The sequence below is a fragment of the Etheostoma spectabile genome, chromosome 21 (assembly GCF_008692095.1).
Source record: "Etheostoma spectabile isolate EspeVRDwgs_2016 chromosome 21, UIUC_Espe_1.0, whole genome shotgun sequence".
NCBI lineage: Eukaryota > Metazoa > Chordata > Actinopteri > Perciformes > Percidae > Etheostoma > Etheostoma spectabile.
The window spans coordinates 18,466,606-18,484,606 of NC_045753.1; the positions used below are offsets into that span (position 1 = coordinate 18,466,606).

General features: G+C 37.9%; 1 protein-coding gene across 2 annotated transcripts in view; it reads left to right on the top strand.

Moving 5' to 3' along the window:
* Nucleotides 1–17,096, top strand: part of atrnl1b (attractin-like 1b) — a 65,738-nt gene extending 48,642 nt beyond the window's left edge. Inside the window, exons 27-30 of one of the 2 annotated variants that reach the window (XR_004327216.1) lie at nucleotides 4,585–4,692; nucleotides 11,072–11,186; nucleotides 11,993–12,648; nucleotides 17,085–17,096. Coding sequence is in view for 1 of the 2 variants with exons in the window: in XM_032502189.1 (XP_032358080.1) it covers nucleotides 4,585–4,692; nucleotides 11,072–11,186; nucleotides 11,993–12,117 (348 nt within the window). In the remaining variant the exon portion in view is untranslated. Of the gene's footprint in view, nucleotides 1–4,584; nucleotides 4,693–11,071; nucleotides 11,187–11,992; nucleotides 14,362–17,084 lie in introns of those variants that run through there. The other variant, XM_032502189.1, reaches the window with a different exon arrangement.
* Nucleotides 17,097–18,001: the final 905 nt, after the last annotated feature.

The window sequence follows — 18,001 nt, forward strand, 5'->3', positions numbered from 1 at the left end:
TTTGCATTGTTTTTATTTTAGTTTTTTTTTTTATTGTGCTGAGCAGCGCCTGTGATCTTTAAAAAGGACAAAGTGACCTGCTTAGGTGTAGAATATGCTCAGAGGCGGGATGACACTTACCCTTTTATAGAATTTAATAAAGGGAACAAAATGCTGTATTCACAAGACTGATAATTCATGCACCCACTTGCCAAATTAATCTAGTGGCATAGCAATGCACTGCGTGCCCTCCCTTATCACAACGGTGAATGGCTCCTGCTTGTATTCTTGACAAAATCAGTTTCATTGCCCAAACGTTACCTGCGTTTGCAGAGTTCACTCTTGCCTTTTTGTCATTAACTTAGCATTAATTTCTAGAATCTCTCTGATATTGTACTGGCCCTTTTGATTATTTTATTCCCAGCTCAGAGCAAAGCGCCAGCATGCTTTGTTGCTTAAAATGAATTCTGCAACATGATAACTAACATTACGGCTATCTGACATTTATAATGAATATTCAGGTTTGTAGTTTGATTTGCAGCAGTTGGATTTGAAGCTCTTCTGTTGGAAACCTTAATAAGCTGTAACTGTTTCCTTGTTTTGCAAGAACCGCGCCAGGGCCTCCATCCTGCTTTTATCTTTTCAAAAAGGGCAAAAATTCTCATTTCACCTTTGGTGGTCCGGCAGCTTAAATTTATCGGTTCGGTGTTGCTGGTTTGATGTTTAATGTAGAACAATCTAACACGGCCCCTCAGATTTAAAGTCTAAAAATCAGAGCTACAAAGGGAAAAAATCAATCAGGTGATCAATCTCAATTTCATATGGCTGTTTTTTTCTTAGCTTTGCCTCCCCCTGGGGAATGTTTTCAGAGTGATTCAACAAAACAGTTCTTCCATAGAACCCACCTCAACTTTTCGCTTACTCACTGCCCATCAGTAAAGCTGTACAAGTAGTCTGTAAAGCAATGGTTGAACATTTAAGATGCTTCAGCATGGGCTGCAGCAACACAAAGAAGGCATTATGTATGATACACATAACATACAGTATATCAAACACACTGACCATTTTTATCATTTTCAACCTTTTGTGTGTTTTTTGTTTTTATTTAGACACATCAGAGTGGGGAAAGACCACACATTTGACAAATATGTTATACAGCAACATATATAAATGGTATGCACATTGCCCAGATGATATCCACTTGAATTTGGCCTCTACGTGTGTCTTGTGACCCACAATAAACATTTTACACTCTTGAACATTACATAAAAATCAGTAGACAGATGCTATAACATTGTGTCATAATTTTGAATCATCAGCATTGAATATTAGGAGAACACATTTCATTACATTGTGGTTTTCCATTTCATGTGTTTTATATATGTTATTTAAAGGGTTCTTTATGTATCCTCTAGATTTGAAAACATGCTGTCTGGATTTGTTGTTGTGTTAGCCTTCTTTTTTTAATTCAATCTCTATAAAAAGCCACAGCTGATTGAGGCTCTGGCTGAAAAACTGCCTGTGCATGTACTAGTCATGAGTCACTGTTAGCTCTCCAGTATCTAATCAAGTGACATATTAATTGAATACATCCCTTTCCATCACATTCCTGTGTACACCCTCAACTGAACTATAGCAGTTTGAAAGAATGAATACAGTGCTCTAAATTACATCTATTCTAACCTGACGTATAGACAGTCGTTGATTCCCCAAAACGTTAATTCAAAGCACCATCTTCCAATTTGTTTTTTTCCGCTTGTACAATGCTATCAACCTCTCCAGACCTCATCTGAATTTTTGCCAATTAATAGCCTGACTAATGAATACTTAATTGAATTCAGAGTGAGTGAGGGTGGGAGGTCTGGACACAAGAATACCAGGGTTCATCACAACACCAAGGACAAATTCCTATTCAGGATTGAGACCACCAGAAAACTCAACATTCTCATACAGTTGACCCAAACAGGCGCACAGTTTTATCAGAGCGATAATTTGAGGTAATTGGAAAGTGTTTGAACAGTCTAGCGTTCTTGAAAAATAAAGGATTTTCTTCTTTCATGAGCCAGTGGCAACATTGCAGCAATATAAGTATTTGGGCACTGTCCTACGGTTGTTCTTTTGAAGCAAGTTGTGACGTTTTAACTTGGACATGACACTGAAGAAAATGTTTTTTTTATTTTTTTTTATTGAGGCCATCCTTCTTTTTTATTATTTGCTGGTTTTGCAGTCATAGTCTCTTAAAATAGGAACAAACTGGAAAAAAGTTGTCAAGCTGTGCAGTGCACTTTGGACCCTCAACATCCTTTACATGTTCCAGATGCTTCCATCAAGGCGGAGGTTTTGTCTCCCCAAAGGTAGCACTAATAGATACTGATTGTCCTTTGTTCCATCTGCTATTGTTTTTTTTGTGTTTTTTTTTAATATATAAACAAACTATAACCCCAGATGTTATGTCTGTTTTTCTTTCTTTTTCAATGATTCATGGTGACAGTGTAGGAGATATGGATCTTGTGCTGTGTTGTGTATAATGAATGTATTTGTGTTGGACTGTCTGCTTGAATAGATTTCCTTCTTCTTCTCAAGTTTTAGCTGAAGAGTTGGGCAGTAAAATGAATACTTGGATTTTGATTATGTGTCCTTAGTTACTCACATGGCACACATGCAGTTTATAATGATAACAGTGGCATATTTACCACATTAGTCTTTTTTTTAAACAATGGCTCCTTGTTTTTGACTGCAGTAGATAAAAGCAGTCTTCTTATTTCTAGCTGATTCATCGCCCTTTTAGCTGAAATGTCAACTGTTGCTGGCAGATTTTATCAGCTGTACTTAGCAAGCCTCTTAAGCTATTATTAGTTCCAGCTGAGTTGAAAACATCATCTCCGACTGACTTTTTAAAGTCTCCATCCGACACATTTTAAAACAAGCATTTGATATACATAATACATAATATACATGATAACAGGATGATAGACTGACGCTAAAGATAACATGCAAAATGTCAGCATCCTCACATACGTATAAGACAGGTAAAATAAAGAAACAACATTGTTTGTACTGCAGTGTTGAGGTAGTTGGTTCTTGTATTACAAGTATGATAAGGAAAATGTATTTAGCTAATGAAATGCTCCTTGGCTTCGGTAGTAGCCAGACATGCTAACATTGGCAGCTCAAGTTGAGCAGACAAACGTTGTAATTCTTACACTTTTTTTGTGCTCTGTTTTTTTGGGGGGGGTTTTGAAAAGGCTAAGAAAAAAACATATGGCCAACCAAACTGTTTAAATAGCAAATATCATTCTTTGTACAGCTGCACGCCAAAATCCAAAGCGTTACATGTTTGCTGTGTTTAGTTACAGTTGCTAAACTATGGGTGGACAGACGCTATCTTTTTGTGTTTATCATTTTTGCTTAGTTTTAAACTACTTTTTCTACTTAATTTTAAACTTCTTCTCATACATAACATGTAGAATGTTACAGAACCCAGAACATCCAGCAAATTATTTTCTACATGTCTACTAAATAACGTGGATTAGTATTACTTTTGTAGGAGAAGGGCACATGATGATGCCGATCATCACAACCGCTTAATGTGCTTAGTAATCTGAAGTACAATTAGAACCCAATGCAGCACACTTAAGCTCATCACAAATCCAATAGCAATCAGTGATGTCCTTGGTGCCAAAATGGTGGCCTGTATAGATATTGATCAGACACGGCATTGCTGATGAAAGTATGGCGCTAGTTGTTTTACAATATTGATTAGTGGGGAACAAGTGAAGCTATTTTCTGTTCAGTCTAAGAAACAGAAAAGGTGCCACTCTGAGGCAGTAACCTAAACAGCATTTATGTGCAGAGAGAATCTGGAAATGTTTCTCTGTGGTGGTGTACTGTATGTGTGTGTGTGGATAAGATCAATAAATTAAATATCCATGAGTAAGTTGACAGTTCTAAGTTTTTAATGCTAATTTAAAATTAGATTGTCTAGGTTCAAGGCTGTTCCTATTTCTAGTACGTGCAGTAGGAGATGGGGTTATAGTGTTGTTGTGTCACTGTAGTTTGCATCATATTCAAAAAATGGTTGGTAATAATTTGGTGCCTTGTGTATGAATGGACAAAATATTTTGCATATCATCAAATATAAAAAAATAAATTCAGTATTCAAGTCAATTATAATATAATACAAGATGAAAGAACATACAACTGGAAATCCTCATAAAGTTGGGGCTCAGTGAGTAATAACAACACAGAATAATAATACTCTACACATTGTGACCAATAATGAGTATATTTTAAGGAGTTGGGTTGCATTTAATTACCCTGACTGTCAGATGTGTTTGTTGTGTTTTTATGCATTAACGGGATAGCTTTGGATAGTGACTTCCTGTAATTCCTTTACAACAAAGTGCTAAAATTCAAAATGTGTCTTTCAACTTCATTAGAAATGTAACGTTTTGAGGGTTTTTATATTGATGATGTATAATACATGTAAATAATGTATGAACTATTATGTATTCATATATAATTTTTTCAGTATTTCATCAGTTTGATAAGATGAAATACTGGTCTATGTTCATGCTTATCTGTCGTCTTTGTTTGATTTTACAGCAACTGATGAGAGAGCGTCAGCAGATGGCCAGTCGTCCATTTGCCTCAGTTGCGCTCGCACTGGACGCCAGGGGAGAGGAAACGGAACTATTGCAACCTGCGGTTGACGTGAGTCCTGCTTGTTTACGCACACACGCACGCGCCATCATTACACAATTTTGATTATTGTGAGTCCTGACAAGCACCAACAAGTCATCTTTGCACATCTGTTACAACCGATCTTAGATTTGTAAGTGCTTCTGCTGACATACATACAGTAGTTGTGTATTGCCAAATCATTAGACCTTATTGTGCTCAGCCAGCTCATGTGCTCCACTCACAAGATGTCAGCCTTTATCTACTCCCCGCATCAATAAGAAATCTGCCAGTGATGGTCCTTTTCACCCATGCCCCTCTTCATTATATATATGAATTGTCCTCTCCAGTCAGGGCATTTATCAATCAATGTTTCATACGAAGTGATGTCACGATGCCAATTATTCAAAAGATTTTTATAGATTTTTCAAAAGTTAAAAAAGAAAAATATGGATTTTATGATCGTTTTAATCTTCTTGCAAAGAAAAAGATGGTTGTTAGTTTGAAATGCATCACGGAATTTGAAAGGGATTGCTCTAACATTAAACATATGACTTCAGAATGGTTTTATTTTGTTGTTGTTCTTCAGTGTGCATGTTTTCATTTTGCTTAATTTGTTCTCCAAGGTTGTTCATTGGGAACACACTGCACTCAGATTTTGATTTTGATTAATATGCTCACGTGCTTTTGCACATCTGAAATGTTCAGTACAGTTGCTACTTCACCTATTTATTCCTACGATGTGAATACCTTCCAGACAAATAGAAAGTAGAGAAGAAGTCTGACGCAAAGCACAGTCTAGGGCTCTATGACACATGGGATAAAAGCATAGCTTAAAAACAATATGGGTAGCTACAGCCACAAATTGACATTGGAGGGCCGACAGTGTTTCCTCAGCCAGAGCTACCTCTGTGTCATCTGCTGCTGAGAGAAATAAAATCACTCTGGCAACTAGGAAAGAGGCACTACATTAGCTATTAATGTATATTACTGAGTGGTACTCAGTGTGCATTATGGTGTCGTGAAGGGCAATGTAAAGAGAAAAAGAGGAGAATAACAATGCTTTTTAGCTTTATGAGAGCTCTTTTTGAGTTGTGCTGTTAAAGCAGTAAGGTAGTCTGAATGGTTTTAGAAACCACTGCTTTGCCTTCATTTAGGTAAAATGTTAATTAAAGACTTGTCAGTAGGATGTGTGTGTCAGTCTGTCATTTAATCATTTATTCCAGTAGTAGTCCCATTTCGGCACAAAATCCCAAAACAGTGTTGTTGTTATAGAACGCATTAAGGCAGAGACTTTGCATCCACTGGAGATTATTGCTGTAAACAATATCCAAAGCTGTTTTGGAAATGATTACTGTAAAAACAATCTGCAGTCTTCTGTTTCTTGACTCTTTCAAGATGCAGAATGAACCTATAAGCACTTGACTTTCAATTTCACTTAGATGTCCATACAGCCTTTAAGGAAGTTACATTAGTTTTGTTTCAGAAAAACACACGAGAACCCTGATTTACATGCTTGTGTACTAAATTTATTTCACAGTTTGTATGCTGAATGCTTTTCAGTAGTGCCTAAGACATAAAGTACACTGTAAATTAAGCATACGACTGTACAAGCAAGCAGTTTTCTTCCCCAGTACATTGCCTAAATGTGTTTTTAAAAACACATCTTATGATGACAGCCTTGATGGTAAACACACATCTCATTCGCCAAGCAGCTCTTAATTAAGTGTTGCTTGGTTAATCATTTGCATGCCAAATGTTTCAGCAGCTTCTAGTGGCTCAGAAATGTTCTCAAATGACATTCAACGATGTGTGACGCCAGCATTACCGTAGGCAAGGTGTTAAATCCAGATGTATCCAGTAGCCAGATAGAACACGAATACCTTATATATTTCCTCAAAGGTCACAAAGCATTCCTTGCATGGAAACAAAAGCAAAACACTCATTTCTCTGTTGAAAATATGAAAAGTGGTTTTCAGAGGTCATGTAGTTGCAGCAGCATTTGCGATAGTTTACTGCTATACTTTAGAAAAATCAGAATCAGAAAAGGGATTTATTCCCAAGTAACACTTACAATTAATATGAAATAAACAAACATTAAATACAGAAACAAATATGTACTTACTATAATAAATACTGATTTTATTCTATTTGAAGTTTCCAGCTGTTAAGATGATTTGCATTAAGGAGCTATTTCTATATAACTGATATATTTGTATGTACTGTATAGAAACACAGAATCCTATTCAGCCATAGCACAACATAGCTTTTGACAGCTTTTTAAATATGTCTGTGTATTTTGGATTCACCCCAGAAAAATCCAATCTATATGGTTTTGAATGTGCAGATGCACATGTTGGACCACATACAGCTCTATTACTTGCCTTGGCTCCAGCTGAGGGTGAAGCATGAAACAAGTCTAATTCTCTTTTATAAAGGTTAATTGGTCAGCATCTGGCACCACTTAGCTATTGGAAATAGTTGTTGGTGTCAAAGAGGACACTGATGTCACGCTAGCACCACTGGTTTCCTATTTGTTTCACCAGCTCTTTTTGTACTTTAAAGGTGCTCTGAGCGATGTTGGGTGACGTTACTTCTTGATGAGGTTAGAAGTATTTTCAAACAAAACAAGACCAGCTTGCCCCTCCCTCCTCCTCATCCCGTCCTCTTGTGTGCTTCCACACACTAACCCCCCTACCCCCACATCCTTCTTGTTGGTTATTGGCTGGAACACTGTTTGTGCATGCTTTGTGGTGCAGGTGGGCACATTTAGTTTTGGATGCCGTTTGTAGACCCTGGGCTGTCTACAGAAACTGTGTTTTTTTTTTTTTACAGTGTGTTCTGAGGACAGGCAGCTCGCGGATAGTGAGGAGATGTTCGCTGTTTGTGACAACTAATGTAGCCTAAAACATGTGTTACATCGCTTAGAGCACCTTTAAACTCCGACCCACTCACTCACTGAGTTAGTGCAGGCAAGACAAATTGTACAGATAATGCATGTTTAAATGCAGGCCCATCATGGTCAGATGGAAGTCTTGAGGCATTTCAGGGACAAAGTTCAGAGCATATTTATAGGACCATAATAGATGATGCAGCTTGCACAGGAAACAAGATCCAGAGGAGCTGCAGTACCAAAATGACCCCTCACACCCATTCCAACACATGACAACATTTAAGATCCTTTTTTCCCGATTGTACTGTCCACACTGATCTCACTGCATTAGGTATTACTAGCTGTCTGTCACTAAATCTTTGCAGCAGGTCCCCAGGGCAAATCACAACAGCCTCTGTGCCCATTTCCTCTATTTTTGGTTGGTTTAAACCCCCAAGAGATGGACATTGCTTTTAGTGACCAAGATGTCAGCAGCTGTTGGACAGTGAGCCAATCAGGACCCAAACACTGCAGGCCTAGGCCTCAATGTCACAGATGTCTCTATACACTATGGCCGGCATTCAACATATGGAAGCACTAACGGACAGCTAGTATGATGGATGACACCTGTCAGCAGGGGAAAGGAAAGCAGATACATTACGTGTGTGTGTGTGTGTGTGTGTGTGTGTGTGTGTGTGTGTGTGTGTGTGTGTGTGTGTGTGTGTGTGTGTGTGTGTGTGTGTGTGTGTGTGTGTGTGTGTGTGTGTGTGTGTGTGTGTGTGTGTGTGTGTGTGTGTGAGAGTGTGTGAGAGTGTGTGTGACTGACTGTGCCCGTAATACAGCTTGATTAATGCATAGTAGAGTTGCAGGCTGTGTAAACCTTCTTTGGAAGATATGAAAATGGAGACAGCAATTTTAAAAAGCTTTGATTAAAAAAAAAAAAATGATTGGAATTAAATAATTTTTTGATGTTTTTTATTTTCCTCTGCATTTTTTTTTAAATATTTCTATTATCCCAGGTTAATAGAAGAAGAAAGGAGATTGTTTAACTTGGTTGTTATTGCTGCCTTTCACACAAACAAAAATGTGCTTTTTATGCTTTAATGACAAAAATCACAGCGTTGGTGTGACGGTACTTGTGCAGTTCAGTGTAGTTCCCAAAAAATGCCCAACAAGCAATGTAATGTGGAATTGCACGCTCCAAGGAAAAGCCAGCACTAGGTTACGAGCAATTATAGCTCCACTTATAATAGTACCAATATTTATAATAATACTAATAGTAGAGATATTATCAACTTTGTGCATGATCTGTAAATTAAGAAATATGTTCCGAAAGCAGAGCCAGTGTAAACAGCCGAACATGAGGTGATGGTGGCAATCCTGCATATTTAAAATGTACAATCAAAGGATCTACAGTTAGGTTTGGATTGGCAGTGCTGAAAGGATGTGTAAACAAATGCACCCTTTAATGTAAACCGAGCTCATCTGTAGCCTTTCAATAAGTAATGTAAAGATTGAGACATACAGTGCAGCAGCTTCTGTTACCAGAATGTTGCAAAAATAATGTCTCGGTGTAAGGAATTTGTTTGGAACAGCTGTAATGATGTTTCACCCAATGGTCCATGTAAGTAGAGCTTGCAGTGGAATCTGCCTTAAAGGTTCCCTTGCATGAATATGACTTACATACTGCAGCTATTCATTAGCAGAATAACTTGAATAGTCATGAAATGGCTGGCAAATTAATTGGCCTTGTGCGTCAGTGGTAGATCTAATATGGGCCTCTCTTGATCATGAATGTATCTGAAAAGATGCATGAGAATTTATTCTGATCATATGGCCTAATTAGGGTTGAGTAACGATGCACATATACAATTTATGTCAGCATCTAGCTTGCCTGTAATGCAGAAACTCTAGTGTACAGTATGACTCCTTGTGTTTAAAATTGAAGTTTGGCCTCCTTGTTTTTGCATTCACATTGTGCCTGTGAAAAATACGTTTTTTTACTCCTTTATGGTTTTAACTCCTTCAGAGCATTACATGTAGTATAATCATACGCACAGGCAACAAGACTAATGCATGCATCTAGGTTGTACTTACTTAAAACTAATGTAACAAACAGTGATAGGGTAGATGCTTGAAATCAGGCATTGTAATATGTGCACTCATCAAGTTTTATCGCCTGAGTAAAAATGTTATAAATGTTGGGCTTCTCAGAACAGTTTAACAACTGATTAACAATTAGAGTTTGTGTCTGTCACATTCGATGTACTTTATTTTTCTACTTTTGCTCACCTTTTGTCCTGCTCTCCATTCTCCTCATCTTTCTGTCCCTCTGTGTTAGTTCCAGTTGATTAGTAGTACAGGCAAATGGAAAATAACGCGGGCCAATGTGGACAGCATTCATAACCTCAGCAAATTATTTCTGCAAAGAGGTTTCTCTTTTGATGAAGGACGAATCCAGTTGCCCTCACAATCAACTTCCAGTAGTTTCTTTTAATTTTTCTTTTTACGACTTTTTTAAGATATTTCAAATTTGCTCCAAATGTTCTCTTCTTCTCCGTTGTGTGCTGTAAAATGTTTATTCATACTGTTTGTGTAAGGAGGTTCCTCATGTAAAATGACATAAAACACCCATGTCACCAAGTAACAAAGAAACATATTTTAGTTGTGAACAATGGCATTTCAATTGGGAAATTACACTGCATGCTTTATCCAAAACAAGATTGCATTTACTTTAAGTTAAAGGACTCCAAATGTGCATGTAACTTTTGAATGTATCATTTACACTTACAACATACTGTTTATATTTAGGTTTTTTTTAATTTATGGTGCTGTTCGCACAGGGTGAAGTATACACCAAATTTCAGTGGAACATGTTTCTTCAAATGAGCACATCCCACTCCTGATTTTCTCCCTCAGAAAACATCCCTGTTTTTCTACCATTTTGCCTCTTCTGGCTCTCTTACCTCCCATTTTAAATTCAGCCAGTCACACAAAGAGAAAAGTCTATTCTATTCAGACATGTTATTATTGCACATTTTCTATCCCCTCATCCAAAACATACTGTGAAACCCTGGACATTTATTATCAGGATGGCATGTTTTTCACACTTGCGACAAGCGATTTCGGCCATTAACTGAGAGGGTAGGTCATTGCCTCAGCACGTGGACTGTGACACACACACACACACAGAGTGTTTTTGTTGTGTGACCAACTTCAGCAGCTATTATTACTGACTGTTGGTCTGCTGGTCGAGCTTTCCTAGTGTGACTGTCACATCACTTTGATTTAAGCTGGGTTGGTAAAGAGATCCTGGGTTCTTGTACCAATCAAGTCAATAAAGTACTCCTATCATACGTCCTGTCTGTCACACCTCATCTTGAATCCCTATTATTGATGTCTGTGGAGCCGATAAAGCTATTTTTTTTTACCGTAAAATCCAAAATAAACCAATGAACATTGGAAAGATTTCTTTCTTAGTTGTCTTGAAATGGTCTATAAATGTGTAATTTTTTGTTATTGCTGTGTCTCTCTTCTCAGGGTGCACCTAAACCTGTAGCGATTGAGCCGTGTTCTGGAGGGAAAGCTGCTGTGTTGACTGTCCTCATGCGTCTGCCCTCTGGGCTCTCAGACTTACCTCCCCCAGGACAGTCAGGTAACGTGTGTGTGTGTGTGTGTGTGTGTGTGTGTGTGTGTGTGTGTGTGTGTGTGTGTGGGTGTGGGTGTGGGTGTGTGGTGAAGTGCGGTAAAACAAAACAATAAAAGTGCTCTTTTTACAGCCGTGATGCTCACCATACTCTGCTTAATTCTAATAAATGTTAATCAGGTTTGGGTTGCACCTGTTACGTTGTCAATGCCTATGGCGTCTCAATTAATTATTACTCTAAACATGAACATGTTGCCTGGTCAAAGGCAGGCAAATACAGCATTACTGCATTTAACATTAAGCCCAATTCTACTTCTCTCATCCTCATGGCCAGTGGTTTTGCTGCTTTGTAAACCTTTTGCTCAGACTATGTTGTGTATGTATAAGACATGCATTTCCACGCACGCACGTTTAGCGTGGTTCAGTGACCCATAAGTCTGTTGGGTTGTGAATATATAATGTATTATTAAAGTGAGCAGGCAGCAGATAGACAAATAAATCCTTTCAAACATCACAGCCATAAGAAATACACAGAATATATATAATCACGTACAGCAAATGTCACACATTTGCATCACAAATAAAATGTAACCATACTCCTATTTACTGATGTTACTATTGAAAATATGGTTCATATCCCCACAGAAAAACTATATAATTTTGCTCTTGGAAGTTGCAGAATATTCTACATAAAATTGGGTGTTTTAAATGTTATAGACACATCTGTAATTCTTCTTTCTGAACAAAGAAGAATGTGTTGATATTGCCTGTTTTTCCACCCCCCTTAAAATTTTCTTGCTGTTTTCCGTCTTTAGGACTCATCGTTGCCAGTGCGCTGATAGACATTTCACAGCAGAAACCAACAGATTTTAAGGACAAGTCCCAGGGTTTAAAGAACCGAAAAGCCCTGTTTCCAGCACACCAAGGCACCTGTGTCTGATTCTCAACCTGTCAATCCTGTTGGGTCCCTTTTTTTTTTATACCATCTGAGGTCATATTGTTTCACTACGGTGCAGGTCCCAGTTGGAGGCCTTTCCACAGACAAGACATTGCTACATGTAGAAGATTACATTTGTCTGCTACCACTCCACCACCAAGTGTTCTCTGAAACTTGCCGAGTCCACAAGAGCACATCCTTGCTTACCTTTCCTGTCCCTTTGCTCTAATCTGCACACATCAACCTGTGGTCACATGAATCCTTCTCCAATCTCTGAAACAACCTGTCCTCCACCTACTGGGCCCAAAATCGCCACTTCCCTTCAGCTTGGGCAGTTCTCACGGCAAAACTGCGGCTGCGTGTTGTCTGCGCTAAGAGGGAACCCGCCTGATCAGTGACATCAGAGACCGATTTAATGAGGGGGACCTGCACCTATTGTATTGGACCCTTGGTCGGGACTATTTTGTGACGCCTCATCGTCCATTTGCTCAGCATGAGGGAAAAGCAAAGGTGTCTGTACCTGAAGCTATCACCGTTTATTTGATCACATCAAGTTGGAAATATAAGAGGTGATTTAAGAAATGGCTGGTAGATATCCAACACATGCTGCCTGTGTTTCTTTTGCTTGCCAACAAGTGGTATTTCATGGTGCTAAAGTATTTAGTTCTTCTGCGAAGCCTTTGCTGTATGGACTGATATCATCCTGCCTTTCCGTGGGGGAAGCTATGCGCTAGGCTAGGACTCTCTTTAACACCCGGTAACCACATGATAGGGTTTTGACGATGTATTTTCGTCACGCCACTTGGCCAATTTCCATTCATGATCGTTTTAGCATTTACTGTACATATGTATATCATCCACCCAGCTGACGCTTACGTCTGTATTTTCTGTGGAATACATGTACAAATGCTGCTGAGACATGAGACTGCAATCACTACCAGCGGCTGCATGTAGGTGAAGACCGCAAAACTGAAGGAGGCACCAAGGTCATGAAACAGAAGCATGAAAAAGTCCATTTCTGTTAGCGAGGAAGTTTCATTTGTTACAAAAATCCCAATTTAATTTTGTTCAGTGTGCTTAGAAGAAGTTACATAATGCAGATTAACACCAATGTTCTGGTCAATTCTTTACCGTAGTTGGTCATTGGGTCATTTTGCGGTGCAACTTGCTGTTGCCCTTGAATTAATGTGGTTGGTGAATGTCATTTAAGAGAAAGATAAATAAAATTAGACCAGGGACGTCATGCTCCTCTGGCTGTTAACTAGTTGTTTTGTAAGTTTTTTTAGGAGCCCTCTGACACCATGACTTTATTTCCATCTTTGAGTACGAGTTACTTTTTTTATAATGTTTCCATGGAAGGAGGGGGCCTGTTGATCTGCAGAATTTTAAAAGCTGTTGACAATTTTAGCCCCAACTTCCACCCCGAGCTGTACAGTGTCTTGTTGGAACAAATGTGAGTCTTTGTCAGTCTTATCTCTTGAGATTTCCTGTGTTTGTCAGGTTTTTATGACAAAATGGCAAGAGATTATCATTTATTTTAGACCTTGTCACCTGCTACTATTATATATAAATATATATGATAAATTGTACGTCTTTTACTACACTTGTGAAAAGAGCATTTCTGTTAATAGTTTTGTTTTGATATTTAACAGATTCCTGTGTAATTGCATTTAACTTGATTTTATTGTTGACTTAACCGGTTGTTTTATTGGTAACTCCTTTTGAATTGTGCATCTGTAAGGACTGTACGGGCATTGTCTTTTTGGCTTTTTGTTGCAAAGTAGTCGTTATGATGCATTTCATAAGGATAGTATGCCAGCTAGTGTTTTTTTATTTTGTGTTTGTAGAGTAATCCTATAACAGTGTCATTACACAGGAATCAGGGCCTCACTGTACCATGTAAAAAAAGATGATAAACTGCATATCAGTAATCTTTTAGTGTATTTTAAAGATGGACAACATGCCAGAAAATTAAAAAAAACAGACCTAAAAATCTTTTGTGCTTTTGAAGTCTTTTCACATACAGTACTTGTAGTACAGACTTTGAATTGTACGCTTTTGTGTCTGCCTGTCAGGTGTTTTTTGTCTCTGAAGCTTAAACCTACAATTTGTAATTGCGTTCTGGTGCCCGGTGTTCAACACGGGTTGATTGCCTCAGCTGAAGATAATTATCCCCCCTGAAAGTGTCTGTGAGAGAAACTCAAATCCAGACCTGAATATTGGTGTATTTTGTGCCTGTACAAGATTGGGAAAAATATTTTCTACATAGTAACTTGTATAAATGTACAGTATATAGTGAAATGATTTCTTGGTGATACTTTCATAAAACTGTTATTAAAAGTGATGCGACTAAACATTGTTTTTTTTTTTTACATAATTGGAAAGACTAAATTAAAATACAAACGGATTAAAAGATACAAACTATTAACCCCTCTTTTTAAGTGTTTTATCATGTAATCTGTATTGTGACAGTTCTGATGACAACCAGAATGAATCAAAACCCAAATGCAGGTTAGGTTAAAGCTAATTTTAACATTGAATATTCTGCAGGTATGCAGTCATAACATGCAAAAACAAATGCAAGAAACAGAGTGAAATAAAATGAAAAGATATGTTAATTATAGAAATACATTATAAAAAAAACAATTTATCCCGTAACTTTACATTTATGTCAATTTCACCTGCATGACTAAATGTGAAGAAAAGAAACATGCTCCATTAAACTCTTTTAAAGATCAGCCTGATGTTAAGAGGTTTGTCCTTCAATGTGCCAACACCTTTCAGAGTGCTTGTGCTCCCTCTTCAATGTCAGTGGTGTGCATTTGAACAAGGATGTAGAAGAAATGCAGCCAGCCAAAGAGCTACTCTAGATTATCCTCATTTATACTCAGAAAAGCCAGCAGTGTTCTATAAAAAAGTGTGGGTATATTATAATGTGGTGGATGGTAAGAAACTTGACGAAATTAACCAATTAAGTGCTACTGTATATATGAAATGCACATGTATATATTGTATGTGTCCTTTATGAAGATGTTCTACTCATATTTACAAAATGTTCCTTTCAGAACAGTAATTTCAGTGGGATTGTGTTCTGCATGGTCAATAACATTTGTTGCTTTTAACTCTCTTCTAAGTACCAAGCATGCACTTTGAAAAGAGGGCTTTTATGACCTCAACTCGTCCCCTCAGATTGTCTGCTAAAAGACAATCTACATGTCCTGTGTGCATATCTAGCATGGTAAACAGAGGTGACAGCTCTGGAGGTGACAGGTGGTCTTAGGGCTCCGTTGCGCTTTGCAATTTTGTGAGTGCTTGTGGCTGCCAGTCCTACTTGTGATGTGCTGAATGCCTCCCATGAGTTCTCCCCTGCTGTTTTAGTGATGTTGACAATAGACATGTCTTCAAAAAAATCAGTGCAATCTTTGCCATTTGTGGAGCAGCCAATATATAGTACAGACAATATAGTCCTATAGTGAATAATTAATGATAAATAAATGATACATTGTACAATCAAAACTGATTGCTACATAGAAAAAGGCGCAGAAGATTGCACTGAAAGTAAAATCAGGAAAACGACATAGATCCAAAGCTATAATTGTGTGTAAATGAATAGAAAATCTATAGAACATGACTGAGGTTTCTAAGTAGACTATGTGAGGAACATGAGAGCAAAGTGTCAGTTAAAAGAAAAAGAAAAAAAGTGAATAAGACCTGATGGCAGTTCTCTTTAGAGATGTCTAATGCAGCACACCACACAGTATATGTTATCAACATTTTTATATCGTAGTCACTGAAAAGGTTTTAAGTTGTTTGCTTAAACATGCATTTACACACACATGTTTGTTCATGGTTATAGTTGCATGTGAGCGCCAGGGCCAGCTGATTGACCCTGGGTCTGACAAAGATCCAGGAAGGCACTAAAATCAGATTTTGACCAAACAGGCTACTGACTGTTCCAAGGCGTGACTGGCTGTTATTTTCCAAAATGACAGATGAGTGAACAGAGGTCGTTGCTAAGTACTGTAGAGGGATGTGCTGGAAATATTCAGAGTGACTGCTGTGCTTTGCCTTAGTCACGGTTGGCAAACTGATGTCCAATCTGGTTCCACCCTGATGGGCACTACTGTCTGGCTTCACAACATATTGATTTGTATATTAACTCTACTTAAGCTTGCTAACAATGTAAATAATAATTTCTAGCCAACAGCTCCTAAATGATACACAATCATTACTTGACCTCATCATTCAAAGCTGAAATCGAAATTCTAATATCTGATTTAAACCTGATCTTGCTCTATACATGACTACAACCGAAACACTCATAAAATCCTTTTGTGTAATCTTTGTTTTAATCTTCTGGTGACCAAGTCAAATCAATGTGTGTCAATGTCAATGTGTGTCCCCTTCTTCTTATAAAAGGACCTAATTCAGTTTCCTTTGTCGTTGCCCTAATAACATTAAATGTTCCTGAGAGAAATCGGATAAAGTCGGGGTGACCTTGAACTTTTGCGTAACTTGTCACAATCATAGACTGTATATAGACTGTATATTAATAGTATACAGTCTATGGTCACAATGCACTTACCCCCAATTGGCACAACATAAATCAATCTGTAGGTCACACAGTAGCCCTGAACGATTCAGGGAAAAATACGAATCACAATTTTTTAGTTTAGAATTGATATCACGATTCTCTGCCACGATTTATTTCTCACAAAGTGTCAGGTTTACTGCACACATGAACCATAACATACCTAAACAGATTGGCAGTAGCAAACATTTTTTTGGCACCTGTAGCACATTGTTCATCACCACAAGCCTGTAAACGTAGAGGCCTCAATGACGAGAAGGGAGAACATGGCAACCTATTTTATACAGTCTATGTTAACAATTCCCAGAAGAAAGTGGTAACGTTTGTCTCGTAAAATTAAATGAGAATCAAAGTAATTAAAAAACTAAAAGTTATTTAGAAATTAAATTGTGAACAGAGTGAAACGAGATTGCGATTTTATAACGATTAACCGTGTAGGCCTATCACACAGGCTATATCAGGTAAAGATTTCACAAACGTGAATGGCAGATTGCCTCAGATCAAAACATGTCAATGAGGACATTAGCACTCTTGAGTTCCCTGATTCGCTTATGATAGGGGAAAATGGGTTTATATTCCTGTTTGTATTAGTTCTTCTCCAGTATTACCATGAGATAGTGATGAATGCGTCACTTTCAGCTACAGTATATAAATTATGGGTGTGTGTCAGAAGACATCCAATATAATCCTGCTGGAAGAATTTGGATGCCAGTACACAGTGTAAATCAAATTGTCCAGGCCTTAACTTGCTAATTGTCAGAGTGCTTTACATATATGGGAAAGGTAAAAGCAAGGAGAACTATCTGGGAGGTTCTGTGTGCCATTTATTGATGATCATGATCATGCCTCTGCCACCTCATCATTGGAATTCCATCTTTTATGAGATCTAGGTTACATGTGTTCTTGTGCAACGAGGAATTTATATTATATTCTTTAGAAGTTAAGATCCTATTCTGAATTTCTATATTAATCTACAATTTTAGTCCAAGTTGCAAGGTTGGCTATTGCAGTGGTTCCCAAACTTTTCGCCTCAAGGACCTCTAAACCGACAAATCAGTTTGGCCATCGATAAGGTCTTGTCCAAGGTTCCTGCATTGCTTATGTATGTTTTATTACAAAAGGTGTATGAAAGCCATGACCAAAAATAGTCATGCATTCTGTCATCATGTTATATTTATGGATTAAATTATAGTGAAATCAAAATATTCCCCTTTTTTTTTAGGGATACCCTGGGCACCCCTAAGGACCCCTGGTGTTTCCCGGACCCCAATTTAGGAACCACCGGGGTACTGCACA